At 38.3% G+C, this 14,933-nt stretch overlaps 1 protein-coding gene across 1 annotated transcript in view; it reads left to right on the forward strand.

Annotated features, from left to right (window-relative positions):
- Window positions 1-14,780, forward strand: part of fkbp16 (FKBP prolyl isomerase 16) — a 44,183-nt gene extending 29,403 nt beyond the window's left edge. Inside the window, exons 4-8 of the mRNA XM_054775350.1 lie at window positions 7,531-7,748; window positions 9,666-9,847; window positions 10,781-10,858; window positions 14,027-14,164; window positions 14,245-14,780. Coding sequence (XP_054631325.1) covers window positions 7,531-7,748; window positions 9,666-9,847; window positions 10,781-10,858; window positions 14,027-14,164; window positions 14,245-14,331 — 703 coding nt within the window. The 3' untranslated portion in view covers window positions 14,332-14,780. The remainder of the gene's footprint in view (window positions 1-7,530; window positions 7,749-9,665; window positions 9,848-10,780; window positions 10,859-14,026; window positions 14,165-14,244) is intronic.
- Window positions 14,781-14,933: the final 153 nt, after the last annotated feature.

Here is a 14,933-nt window from a genome sequence, read left to right on the forward strand (position 1 = left end):
TGGCGTGTGTCACCTGAGAAACTTTCACATGCGCAACAAGTCCACCTACCCAACTCACTTAACCCGTGAGCCCGTGTCAGGTTCACGATTGACTTGTCGCCAACGCCGGCATGATGGTGTCTAGTTAGTCTAGTGCCGCGTTCTTCGAGTGTTCGACTCGGCTCGGCATTAGCGAGCAAGCAGCTCTCACAGGAACAGGAAGTGGAAAGGAGAGTTGATTTGAAGCAAGGAGCAGATCTGTTACTTTTTCCACCGGGACAGTACATTTATACAAATGCAGTTCGAGTAACAGTTGCACAATGAATGCCATGTTACCTGTTTTCCTTTTTAACTTAGCTAGCGGCAGTAGGGTAACTGAACAAGTTAACAATAAAAAAAAACATGCGCATTTTGAATTACTCGGGTCAATACTTGACCATCTCTAGTTCAAACGGTCGCTTTTGAACTTCCAGAGAGAAAAACCTCCTTCCTCATGGACATGATGCCGCCTCTGAATTGCCCCTAGCCAGATGAGCCCGCCTTGTGTATACACACACCACTTCACAGAGAACAGTTAAAAAAAAAAAAAAGTAGGCTTCTATACATCTTAAAATAAAGCCTGGAGCTGTCAACAGACGTGGGAGATACAAGTATAAGTTTGATCATTTTGTTTTCTTAGCCTAACCTTGCATGTTAAAATGCACTGTTGCTCACATGCTACTGTTGATGTTGTTTGTAGCCAACCGCTGGCACTCACTGGCAGCAGCACACTGGTGTGTCACTAATCACCCTCATGACACCCTAAACCTTGTTGATCTGTCAGTGAGCTTGCATTCTCTGATTACACTCAACAGCTCGCCAGTCATGTCGACCTTACTTAATGCTCATGATGGAAGTCTGAACTCATTCCTTTGAACGTTAATCCTCCATGTGAAGCGTTTTTGAACACGGTGCTTTAAAGGTCACCTGCTGAACGCTTCCAGTGACAGCCTGCTTTTGTTTGATGGTAAGGTTTGTCCTCTCGGGCTGCAGCTGCTCTCTACCTGCATTGGTTATTTGAAAAAAATGACTCAGGCATCCTCCTCTGTGTGAGTCATGAACCGCAAAGTGGGTGTGTCCTAATGAGCCTGACGTTTTACAGCCGAGCTAAATGCAAAGCAAACACTCATTAATCACACCATGTACATTTGTGACATTTATTGGAAACAAAAGTACTTTCCATCCAGGAAATGTTTCAAACTCATATGTACAGAATGTAAATCTATCTAAATAACTTCCTTTTTCTGTGTTGTTTTAATCACAGTAGGTAGCGTAGCTAAACTAAGTCAATAACAATAATAATCATGCCACAGCACATCTTTCATGTTTTGATCATGATTAAAGAACGGTGAAGATTGTTAGCATTCATTACTGATTGGTGCTCTTTGCAGAAGGAACAACCTCTTTCAAGCATATATTAATACTAGTTCTAATCTCTACTGGGGAGTTTGATTTTAATTTGTCCTTATCAATGCACAGTTAGTAGGAAATCATTTCATTTTACATTTGTCATTAGAATCATGTACTGTATGTGCATACAGTCATGGCGAAACACTACAGTATATGTCTAACTACGTGAAGTGGACATTTTCTAAATTCAATTTTTCTGATTTTACTTATTTTAAGTTATTTAGAATATTTCCAATTAATGTATTTGTCTAACTACACGATGTGTGAACAGAACTGCATTTTCATTTCCTAACATGATTTGTTTTAGTTTATATATTATGTTTTGTATTCATTCATTCATTTTCACACTACAATATAATGGAAAACAACCATGTTTTGATTTTTTTAATGTCATTTCTTTGATTGTAAATTTATTTGCTATACTCTACATGATATTTTAAATAAACATGTTTTCATAGTTTTATTAATTTCCGTCTACGGTATCATCATTTTTCCTGTATTTAATTTATTTTTTCTTTATTTTTTCAAATATTAATTAATTGTATGATGTATTTTTATTTGATCTATCATAGCTTTTCTTATGTGACTACGATCTATTTGTGGTGGTGTTGTGTTTTGAATATGTGTGTGTGTGTGCCACAACCAAATGAATATAGTACCATTTACCAGAAATGTAAAACACAAAAGATCTCTTATAAGGGTTTTAGGCGGGATGTGTGTTACTTATCACTTAAATGCACAGAGTTAAATAATAGATAGCATTGTATTGTGTATGTATTTACTGTATATTGTGTAATGTTTTCCATTAAGAGGAAAAAGATGCACAATAATATGAAACATGTTGAGTATGTGTGTTTGCTGTTTTCATATGGGTGACAGCATCACAGTCGTACAGTATTCGTTTGCAGAGAATCTGTGTCTAATGGAGTTCTCATGCGTGACGCCTATTTAAAAAGACTAATAGTTCTCCGTGCAAGCCAAGTCACGTGCTGCTTAGTCTTCATGAATGAAATGACTTGTTTTCTTGGGGTGATTGGAAACGCCTGATGGCACATGCAGGTATGAAAAACTACAAGAAAGGACAAACCTGACTTTCTTTGGTCCTGATTGCTCATGTCTGTGAATTTCCAACCCTTGAGCGTCCGGGTTTCCGGGTTTCTGAGGCCTGTGCTGATGGACTTGGTCTCCAGAGAGGACAGAGAGGTGAAAGGGTAACACGATCATCTGCTGACATGCGGTCCCGATAACTTTGCACAAGATTAATGCTGTTGGACAGACAAAAACTGTGTCACAGACACAAGCAGAGTAAATAATTCACAGCCTGACACAAGTCCCAGCACTATCACTTAGCAGTTGCTCGCAGGGTGGGGGTCACATGACCAAACTGCACTTCCTTTCTCTTTGACATCTTAGCATGGAAATGTCAAGGTATTTATTTAACATGTCGGGGTCATCTCTCATTACAATTTGTACACTTAGAGACACTGATAATGCCTTCGTAAATGGACTGCATTTACAACAGAGTAGGTGTCTCACGAGACACCTAACTCACGAGACGATACAATGCACGAGACTGAGTCCTCAAGAACAAGACGAGACGGGATTTTAGTACAATGAAAAAATATGACTGGACAAACAAACTTTTTTATTTAATTGAGTCAAAAAATAATGCAGGTGCGTGTTGAAATGATTGTTGCCTCACAAATTGATGCTCAAAGATATTATTGTCAACATGTTTTGAGATCAAATAAACCATGATTCTATATAATAATAATAACAATAATAATAATAATAATAATACAGCTCACTGTTTTTGTCTTGTCTACTTGTCTTTGTCTATTTATGTCAGGGCTGTCTTACTGTCCTTTTATAGTTATAATAAAAAAAATAGATATATAATTTAAAAGAAACAACATTATACATATATTTAAAGACAAATCTTTGTGTTTTTATTAGTTATTAGTATCAACATTTTAGCTTTTTGGAGTTACAATTTGTCTTTTTGCTCTTATTTCTCCTCTGTTGCTGGGTGTTTGTTTATTTTATTTCTGCAATGAGCCACCCTACACAGATGGCACCTGTGCCACACTTTGGACACCCATGAGTGTTGAGGCAGGAAGGCGCGTGTGTCCAAGCTCTGCCTTCTTGCCGATGTTGGTAAGGGGCTGTGTTGCATTATAGAGTTTTTTCTACAGCTTTCAGACGTGCATTGCAGTGTCACCTTTGTTGATAGCTTGTATTTAATTACAAAATAAATGCATAATGCAAGAAACGCTTAAATGCGCACCCTTGCTTGCTAAATATAGCAACCATGTCGCTAAATTGTCAGCACAGATATCGTCTATGTATGAGGTGTGTTATGAAACTGGAACTGCTGATGGCGGGTGCTTGAAAGATGGCGGACAAGTCTGAACATCTACGTGGGTTGATCTGACAAATCTTTAAGTAATGTTGATCAAATGTAGAATTACTACAGCTTCTGCTTGGACATCAACAAGTTGCAGGCAGCTGTTCAGGGACATTTTTTTTTTTAAATAGCCACACGTCACTCGATGCTCATGCTCTGAACACCAAGGTGTGCGCTTCCAATAATGCCTTGCACACTGCCACTTCCATATTAATGTATTATCATTCATAGTAGCAATGCCATAGTTCACAGTCTGATTAGCTTCTGGCTGTCCTGTTCTCACAATACAGCTTTTCTCCAAATTAGAAAATGTTTTAATCTCTACAGTATGTTGTATAGCCTTTGTCTGTAGCGTATATCTAATGTATGTAGTAGCGTCAATGTCAAGCGGGACCACAGCTATTCAACTCGAGGCCCGTGAGTAATTTTTGCAGCAGATTCTAAAAATAGCAGACCGCAATAGAAGGTCTCTGGAGCAGATTCCTGAAAACAGCAGAGCACTCCTGTTATATATAGTATCTTTTACTAATTTTTTTTGCAGCAGATTCCAAAAAACAGCAGAGCAGCATTGCTATATAGAAGATCTGACTAGCCTTTTTGCAGTAGCACTCAAATGCTGCTGTCACATAGAAGATCTTTGACAAAAACATAGTGCTTTAGTTGTGTTCTGTATGACTTTTGGATGTTTGTATTACTTTTTAAAATTACTATTCAAAGCAGATTGTTGGTTAGTAAATATGTATTTTTACAATTCCACCACACTGTATATACTGTAGGTCTCTGACATCATTTTGGTAGTCCTGGTCCACAGTTTAAGAATCAATGCTTTAGACAATCCATCCAATAAGCACTGCATTGAAAATCCCAGCAGGTTCAAACTCCCCAGAGAAAACAGAAATAAAGCCCTCCTCTCCCACAGACACATACTTCAAATCATTGCCTGATTGAGGAAAAAAACAGTATGTAAACAGGCCTTACATATTGTTTTTAACAAATCAGTGTTGCCTCATTCAACCCAACACCTTACAGCATCTGGAATTTTATAAGGCTTGTTATACTCCATTAGTCCTGTAAGGGAAATGAAGGATTTTCCCCAGGTAGTCTCCCATCCAAACACACTTACATGCCACTGTCGGGTAGTACGGCTCTAAACCATCTTTGTGTACTGTGTGGTCACAGGACTCAGATGAGTGCAGAGCAAATTGACTTTCCTTGTGAGTGACTCTTAAGTAAGACGAGGCCACGGACCAGTTCACTCCACTTTCACATTCTCAAACCAGCCTGACTAGCACCTTTAAAGGTGTCGCGTTTAAGCTGTTTGAATAAGCAAATGGTGACATTCAATCTGTACACAGCGCAGCTGGCATAGCTGCTAATACTTATTCTATCATTATGTCAATTAACACCACATCCTGAAAGAAACTACTTTAAAAGTGCCATGGAAGTATTACTCTTTGTCACTACTAGGTGTGAAGGAAGAGTGTCGACTTTCAGAAAATAATAATAATAAATAATAGTAATTCATCAATACATACCTCTGTGGGCATGTCTGTGTGGAGTTTGCTCTCCCCGTGCTTGCGTGGGTTTTCTCCGGGTATTCCGGTTTCCTCCCACATTCCAAAGACATGCATGTTAAGTTAATTGGAGGCTCTAAATTGTCCATAGGTATGAATGCGAGTGTGAATTGTGCCGTGCGATTGGCTGGCAACCGGTCCGAGGTGTGCCCCACCTCTCGCCCGAAGGCAGCTGGGATGGGCTCCAGTGTACCCCCGTGACCCTGGTGAGGATGAGCGGCATAGAAAATAGATGGATGGATGTAATAGTAATACATTTTATTTAGAAGCGCTTTTCAAGAAACTCCATAAAGCAAAAAAAACAACAAAAACAGTACAAAATGAGTCATTTGTAAGGACAAAACACATTTAGATCAGAATAGGAATACTTTGTTGATCTCCGGTGTAAATTTTGGTAAAATACTAAGATGTTTTGTTTGTACTGTTATGCAACTATTAATTCAAGGCCAAATGATAAATGAAAAAGTTTGAAAATAGCAACGATGATGTGCTAGCCAGGTTGGAAGATCATACCACTTACTGGACTGGACCAGGCTGCTCTGATGTTATTGCCTCCGTGCTCCCTCGTTAGTATTACGAGAAAATCTCTTCATTTTACAAAAAATGTAATTGTAATATTCCAAGAAAAAAGTCAGACTTTGATGAGAATAAAGACATAATTTTACAATAATTATCACAATTTGACAATACAGCTGTAATTTTATCAGAATAAACTAACCATTTTACAAGACTATTGTGAATTTTTCTGAGAATAAATGATTTTAGTAAAGTTAAAAAAAAAGCAATTTTACAACAATAAAGTCAAAACACTGCATACAATTTTGTAATTTTATAAGAACCAAGTTTTGTAAAATTACTGCATATGTACAATGTCTGAATTTTTCAACAATAAATATAATAATAACAATACATTATTTTCAAACAACAAAGACATTATTTTCCAACAAAACTTTTAAACTTGTATAATATTAAATGTTAAATTTTTATGAGAATAACAATTTAATTTTACAGAGATTATGAGAAGGTGGTTGTAGTAATATGACAATAAAGTCATAATTTCATGTGAATAAATTATAATAGAAAGAAAAAAAAATTTGACAGTAAAATTTTAATTGTACAAGAAAAAACTGAAAATTATTATTATGAAAATATGAAAAAATGGTTGTAGTAATATGACAAAAAGTCATACTTTTTATAGGAATAAAGCACTAATTATACAAGAAAATACTTAAGTTGGAATTTTGTGAGGAAAAAATTTAATTTTACAATTATTATGAAAATATTCATAATTTTACAAGCTAAATTTGAAGAGAAAAAGATAGTTGACATATACAAGAACAATATATTATTACAAGAGAAATGTATAATTTTACAAAATTTAATCAGAATATGGTGAGAAAAAAAATTACAAAAAATGTAAAAGAACAAATGTGTCATTTTTTCCAAAATGAAACTAATTTTACAAGTCCTTTTGGAGAAATTTGAATAATATATTAATAAATAAGTTACAAAATGGTAACGATCATTTCATGCATTGTAAGTCCTAATATTGTTTTAATATTTTATTTATTATTTATTTATTTAATATGTTACAATATGTATATATTTTTTAATTAATTAATATTGTGAGCAAGTTTTAATTTTACGAGAATGAAACCGTAACATTACAATCACAGTATACTTTAATTTACATTAAATAATAAAAATGTTCTTAAATATCATCCGGCAGATGCATGATTCAAAAGTTTCTGATCGACTCTGATGAAGATGAGATTTAGTGGGTGAACTTCCACCTGATTAAAATGCTCATATCTGTGTAATATGTTTAAATGTATGTTTTAATGGCAGAAATAGGTGTTGTAGTTATTATAACAATAGACTTTAGAGGCGATGCAGCCACAGTGAGGATAGGATAGAATGAGAGAGCGCATTATTGAGGAACTTAACTAGCTTACTCTATCTATCCATTCACGTACTGTCACTTATTGATTTGTTTTGATTGATTTTCAATAATGTGTTGTGACTAGAGGATGGTTACCTCTAAGGTTAGACATTGCCTACTGTCCCAAGGTCGCTACATTGATTTTTTTTCCTCCCCCAATATGTTTGTGTCTTTTACAGAGAGCCTGACATCCCGGCCTGGGCTCCTTTGCTGTACCAGCTGCAGCTGCTCGACGTCAGAGACAAACCAGATCCATTAAATTTGCTTGTATCTGATCGCATCCGGATTGGCAACCAGAAGCGAGAGCGAGGGAACTTTCATTTCCAGAGGGAGGAATACAGCATGGCTGCACGAGCATATTGTATGGCTCTGGATGTGCTGACCACCTGCAGCAGAGGTAGAAGCATCTGTCTACAATGTCGCAATTGTCATACAAGTGTAAAAAGAAGTGAGCCACTTCATAGTGAAAGGTAAAAACACTAGTACCAGTGGAGTCAGCCAGCCACATCACTAATCATAACATCAGCATGCACGCCCACATTATCAAAAGCCTGGTGCTTAATTGTTTGGCATAATCACCGCTAATGAACATCCATATTAGTGCCAGCTTCTTCTTCATCATGCTAATCATTGGCGAGGGAGAGGAAATGTGACTGAAGGAGTCCAAAACATGGGCTGCCTCATAATTAATCAGCAGCAGCACATGAGGAGTTTATTATTAGGGCATTATGAAGATGTCATCATAAGAGGATGAAAAGACATGAATCATGAACATGTGGAAGGCGTGCACTGACATAACATTAGGTACATCTGCACAATCCAATGAGAGCCATCATGTATGGAATTTATATTTTCAAAGGTCCCCTACTGTGCAAAAGTGAGCAAAAGTCATTTGTGTCCATAGAGCGCGTTTATGAGCATCGAACGTGAGAGAAATCTATCATCTCCCGCACCTGTTTGCTCCACTTTTGAGCGAAGAAGCGCTCAAAGGTTTGCTTTTGAAGTTACAGCTGTTCATGACATCATGAATGAAAAACCTCCTTCCACATGGACATGATACCGCCCCTCGCTAGATTAGCCCGCCGTGTGTATCCGCCCACCCATTTGCAAAAAAGCAGGCTTCGCTTCACATCCTAAAATCAACCCTGTAGCTCCGCCAACTATGTGTCAGTCAGTTACAAACGTAAGAGTCGTAAGTTTGGTCATTTTGGTTTTGTTCAGCGAATAGGCCAACCCAGCATGACGCTGCTGAGTGTAATGTTAGCACTGTAGCTCACATAGCTATGCTAGTGTCGCTAATATGGGTGTCACAAGATCTCGCGAGATTAAATATGACAACATTTTGTGAGCGCTAGGCCTGCGACACTAATAAATAAATGAATAAATCACACAACAAATAAAAATGAACTTGATCATTTTGCCGTCCTCAATATATTACATGTGTATGCGCATATGTTTTCCTCGTCTCCTGCTTCCAAACAGGCAGGAAGAGGCTTCACTCTTTCAGCACCTTGGCGAGTTTGTTCCATAGAACAACGGCATAAACGGAGTGAGCCCTTTTATCAGTCCTGTGGTCTCTTTGCCTTGGTGGGTGGAGGCGTAGAAATCAAAACATCGAGAAACTAAATTAGTAGATTATAATATATTGTCGTCTATTTTGTATGATTTTTTTATTATACTTTTCCTAAAAGTAATGTTAAAATCTCATCTGGTCTCGTTCTCATGTATTCTCGCCAACATTTGTCCCACACGTACAGTATTTCAGTCTCCAGTTTAGTGTCATTGCCATCTAAATTTTGTCCATTCAACAAATAAAAATGCGTTTAAATGCACACAACAAATTCCGGAATAATTTTTGCTAGTTCTTATTAGGTATTGGAATGTGCAGTTGTACCTAATGTTGTGGTACCTGAGTGAGTATTCAATGCCTATCCAAGTCTGCAGGATGTTGAACAACTGCACAAAGCTTATAAACCACAGTGAGCAAACACTCCATTAGTTAATTAAATAATCCTCCTTCTTACCCAAATGAAAACGACCCAACAAGGATCATGTGTGGATTTATGATAATAAGGGTCGGAGAGTTTCATCATGCTTCGGGCCACTAAGAAGTGCTTATTACTGGGGTCAGTGCAGGACTGAGTTGAGCAGTGACAGCACGGTTGAAGCGACTTCCAATGAAGCTGTCCTCATAATGACAGCCATACGGGGACTCCTTCATTGTTGTGCAACAGTGACTTTTTAAACCCTACTGCAGGCCAGCCTCTGAGCATCTCCCTGCGGGTGTGTCTGCGTGTCACATCTTCCTCCTCAGATACCAGTGATGGCGGCGTAAAGGAGGAGGAGCAGGAGGTGCACGACTACAGAGTGAAGTGTTTAAACAACCTGGCCACCACGCAGCTCAAGCTGGAGCAGTACAACGAGGCTCTCAGCACCAGCCGAGATGTTCTGGCCCTCGATTCCAACAACGTCAAGGCCCTTTTCCGGGCTGGAAAGGTCAGACCCCAAGAAGTCATATGTTTTTCCCAAAAAACTTCTGCCTCTTCTACCAATTTAAAGGTCCCTGTAAAGCGCTAGGCAGAAGATGCATTCTAATTGTGAATGTAGTATCCTAAATTGGCCACTAGGTGTCAGTAATTGTTCGGTGAAACGAGCACCAGACGTAATCGCCAGAACAGGCATTTATTGCAGGTTTAAATGATCCCACAACAGGCACACCTCTAATAACATAATAATCATAACAATCATAATAATCATAATAATAACACGGGCTACTGTTGGGGCCGTAACCCACGACAAGCTAAAACTCAACTCTGAACCTCCGAAGTCACTTCCGGTCCTCCACACGTCTGTCCGTCTGCCAGTAAGGTCCCCTTGGGGTGGGAACACATTTATTAAAGACACACACGTGTAGGAGTTTTACTCAAGTCTCAAACGGTTTATTTACTCTTTTTATGTCTACTATATGGGGTACTATGAGTGTAAAGCAATTTAAAGCTGCCTTTACAATACGTTGATGTGACAATAGCCGCTGCAGGAAGTACGCTGTCCAGAAAAAAAAAAGGAACTGCTAACATGTCAGTCTATGTTATCTTATTTATGTCCAAATATGTCTTATTTCATGTCTAGAGGGTTCTAATAATGTTAAAAACTGTATTTAGAAAATAGTAAACAGGTTTTCTGTGCCATAAAATATTCCATTTATTACCATTGAATCCTGCTTGGCGGAAATCCACTAAGTCTAACCAGTTAACCGCGCTAAACGAGCGATGGCTGTACTGCGGTGTTCCTGACTTTGAGGCATATTTTCAGTTGTTCTTTTTATTTAGATTATGTTGGCAAGTTGGCAGCTATCACTAATAACTGGCGGGAGGAGCGACTGCATTATGACATGTCCATGTTGCTTGGGCTTTGTGAACTTGTTCTCAGATTCTGTCCGACATGAGAGAATACAAAGAGGCGATGGAGCTGCTCAAGAAGGCCTTGAAACTGGAACCCACTACCAAGGTATTTACATATGCACTGCAACGCTGCACTTATGCAACGTAATACTTGTACATGGCATACATCACACACAACGACATGACATTAAGGAGTGGGACAGGGGGACACAAATGTTAGCAACACGAGCGTAAGTGTGTGCTGCAGTGCTAACATTACACTCACACATTGCAGAGTCAGAGCGCCAGGCTTTATTTTAAGATATGTAGCAAAGCCTGAAGTGGTGCACATATACTGTACGTACACGGTGGCAGACTGATCTAGGGGTGGGTCAGAGGTGGTGTCATGTCCATGAACAACGAGGTTTCACCTTCATGACCTGGAACGTCAAAAGCAAACCGTTCGATGGCCTCCTCTGTCAAAAGTGGAGCAAACAAGTGAGGCAGATGTTATGTTTTTCACGTTTGGTGCTCATAAACAGGCTGGAGGGACACCAATAACATCTAAAACATCATTAAAAAGGCAACTTTTGAATAAAAGGGACCTTTAAGAATGAAAGAAATGAAAAACATGAAATACAGTATATCAAAAAGAATGTGGTCTACCACGTACCATATGATATATCTAAACAAGTCAAATCAGTTTGTTCTTTTCTAGACATCATTTATGCACCGTGTATTTCAGTTAGACTCCAGTGTGTCTCCACACAATGTAAGGCTTGTTCCAGTGGACACTACTTGATGCCCTTGTGTGACTGCTAATTTTGGCGATCGTATGCTCTTTCTTTCTTGGGCTTTGCATGAAGGAAAAACATTAATAGTATATATATTTATATATATATATGTATGTTTATAGAAAATGCATATGTATTCAATGTAAATGTGAAAAGAACAAGAAGAGAGATGATAGTGATGAGCAGCCTCAGTGGAAGGATGTTTTATTTTTATTCTGTCTGTTTTGATTGATTTTGTCTTTAGACATCTGCACTTGCTTGCAAAAATAGCAGAAAAAAAACACACTGAGGTGAGTTACAATACTGTCATTCCAATTGGAGCAAAGGTAAGACAGAGATGGAGTCATCATTTCCAGTCCACATATGGTCTGCTCATCAGAACAGAATGTCTTATTTTGCCCACAAGCTGTCCATACGTCCACACAATGATACAGTGACTGGCACAAAGTGTGTGTCTGCACTTGTCTAGACTCAACCAAAATGTCTGCTGCTCTGGTAATTACACCCGCGGCATAAAATACTTTGAACTTGATTTAGCAGCACTGTGTGAAAGAACTGCAGTCTGACGACGATGACGCAAGACAAAATATGCAAACAGAGGACTCAGAACTCTCTCTAGAAGCTTCAAATAGTCACAAAACTTACTAAACCAACACAATCTTGTTTTTGTATTTAAGTAACAAACTGTGACTGTGAAGCAATCAATATAAAATATTTCGTAAGTTTGATTCTTCCATCCATCCATTTTCTATACCGCTTCTCCTCTTTAGGATCGCGGGGGTATGCTGGAGCCTATCCCAGCTGACTTCGGGCGACAGGCGGGGTACACCCTGGACTGGTCGCCAGCCAATCGCATTGCACATATAGACAAACAACCATTCACACTCACATTCATACCTATGGACAATTTAGATTTGACTACACACACTGTACATCTCAGCCAATAAGATGCAGTTACTGTTTTCGTTGACCCTTTGCCAATGAGTATTCACGATTTATGCCCCCTGCTGGACATTAGGAAAACTACAACACCTGTGGAGCCAGGCTAGTTTTTCTTTTTTAACTTTCGTAAAAAATTTTGTAATAGCCTATTCTTATAATAATAATTATTATTATTATTGATTTATATTATTTTATTACATTTTTAACAGTTTATGAATTGTAGTTGCGCTTGGCTGATTGAGAGTTAATGCTTTGCTGCCCTCTTCTGGACATTTGGAAAACAACACCACACAACTGTGGAGCCAAGCATTTTTTTTTTATTGATGACGTTTTATCATGTTTTTATTAATGGTTTATTGTAATAAGATTTATATCATTAATAACAGCTATTATCATTTACCGTTCATTTTTATGATATTATTTCAAAATGCATCTTAAACAATTTATGACGGGCCTTTCGGCCGTACGGTGGACTAGTGGTTAGCTTGATGGCCTCACAATTGGGAGATGTGAGTTCGATATTCCCTTTTGCACGTCTTCCGCGTGCGTATGTTTTCTTCGGTACCCCGATTTCCTACCACATTCCAAAAACATGCATGTTAGGTTAATCGGCGACTCTAAATTGTCCATAGATGTACTGTATTTCTATTTGCACTTGGTCATGCTTTGCTGCCCTCTTCTGGACAGTACGAAAACAACCACCAGGAGACCCTAATCCTCAAGAAATAGTGTCTGGCTTTGCTGTGCCTTTGGATTATGGCTCTGCTGTTAGCACACCGTACGTTTTTATTAAAGGAGGAGGCCCCGGTCCAGATTTAGGACAAACTGGAAGGATTATGTCTCACAACTGGCCCGGGAACGCCCCTGTGTTCTCCCGGTGGAGCTAGAAGAGGTGGTCAGGGACCGGAAAGTCTAGGCTTCCCTACTGAAACTGGTGCCCCCGCGACCCGGACCTGCACAGAATGGACGGACGGACGTTTTTGTTCATTTTCAGCAGTGTCGATACATTTTCCTATGGCCCTTACGCCAATTTAAAGATAACGTTTTGCTGCCACTTGCTGGACATTATGGAAACTCCACAAAAGCAAAAAAACTTGTGGAGCCACTGTTTTATTTCTGAACTTTCCAATGTACAGTATTATTATTATTATTATTATTATTATTATTATTATTATTATATGAAATTGTTTTATGTGTATATTTTTAATAGTTTATACATTTTAAATGGTCCCCGGCCATTCAAGAGATTATTTGCTGCCATCAGGTGGACATTTCGGGAACTACACAAACAATTTGAGACAAACTATTTATTTCTGGATTTTCCATTGAAATATTAGTAACAATAATCATTTATTATTATCAGCACCTAAACAATCAATCTATCAACAATTATTAGTCATTTGTATGTTTTTTTTAACAGGTCCTCAGCCAATTCTTTGTTGCTATCTGCTGCACATTTCGAAACTACTCAACAAACTTGTGCAGCCAAACGGTTTTTATTTCTGAACTTAACAGTATTTTAATCCATAATCATTATCGTTGTTGTTGGAAATGAACAGGCTTTCCACGCTGAGTTGTCCAAATTGGTGCAGAGGCAGTCAGGAGGCAAAGCCACACGGGAATGGAAAGCCAAACCTGCAGAGGTGCTTGGAGACAACATTGCACCTTTCGTCATTCCGTCCAAGAAGCAAAGATCAGTAAGAACACGCCTCAAACGGCAGCAAGTCCCAATCTTCATCATTTTTCATCACTTTTAAGCATCTCTGTTGTGTTTCAGGGAATCTCCTGGAAGTTTATACTTGGAGCGCTGGTGGTGGCGTTGGCCAGCTTAGTGACCTCACTGATCCTGACTGCCAGAAACTGAACATCCTCCTCCTCTTCCTACTCCGCTGTACTGTACTGTATACACTTAGCAGCCACAGCAGAGGTACACTCGCACTCTACGTGCATCTATCAAGTTGTAGCTGGTAAATATACAGTACAGTATGCATGAATGATATTTTCAGCTCAGACACACGTCAGTTACCATTCCAGATCATACTCTACTTTTTGTGGTTTCATTAGAAAAATGTACTTTTGTTTGCAAAAAAAAAGAATGTGGGGGGGAAAAAAATCCTTACACTTCTAAAACGTAATACCTGAACTATATATGAAAGTGCTCAACAAGTGAATGTGTTTGGACTGTAATGTGATGTTGTGTACACTGAGGATTAATGAAATAGAAATGTGCTTGTTTTATTCGCCTGTATTTGTGAACAACACACTTTGTTTGCTGTGTTTATGGTACAGTAATTATAGCAAGACAATTATTTATCTTGTAGTGTTGCAGCTTTCTCATAATATTACAACCTTATTCTTGTCATTTTAAAACGCTTTTAAATGACAGACAAAACGAAATTTCATTCTCGGAATTTTAAAACTTTGCCGTCAGGAAAATATGACTTAATACTTACAACTTTTGCTTGG

This window comes from Dunckerocampus dactyliophorus, chromosome 5, assembly GCF_027744805.1.
Source record: "Dunckerocampus dactyliophorus isolate RoL2022-P2 chromosome 5, RoL_Ddac_1.1, whole genome shotgun sequence".
NCBI lineage: Eukaryota > Metazoa > Chordata > Actinopteri > Syngnathiformes > Syngnathidae > Dunckerocampus > Dunckerocampus dactyliophorus.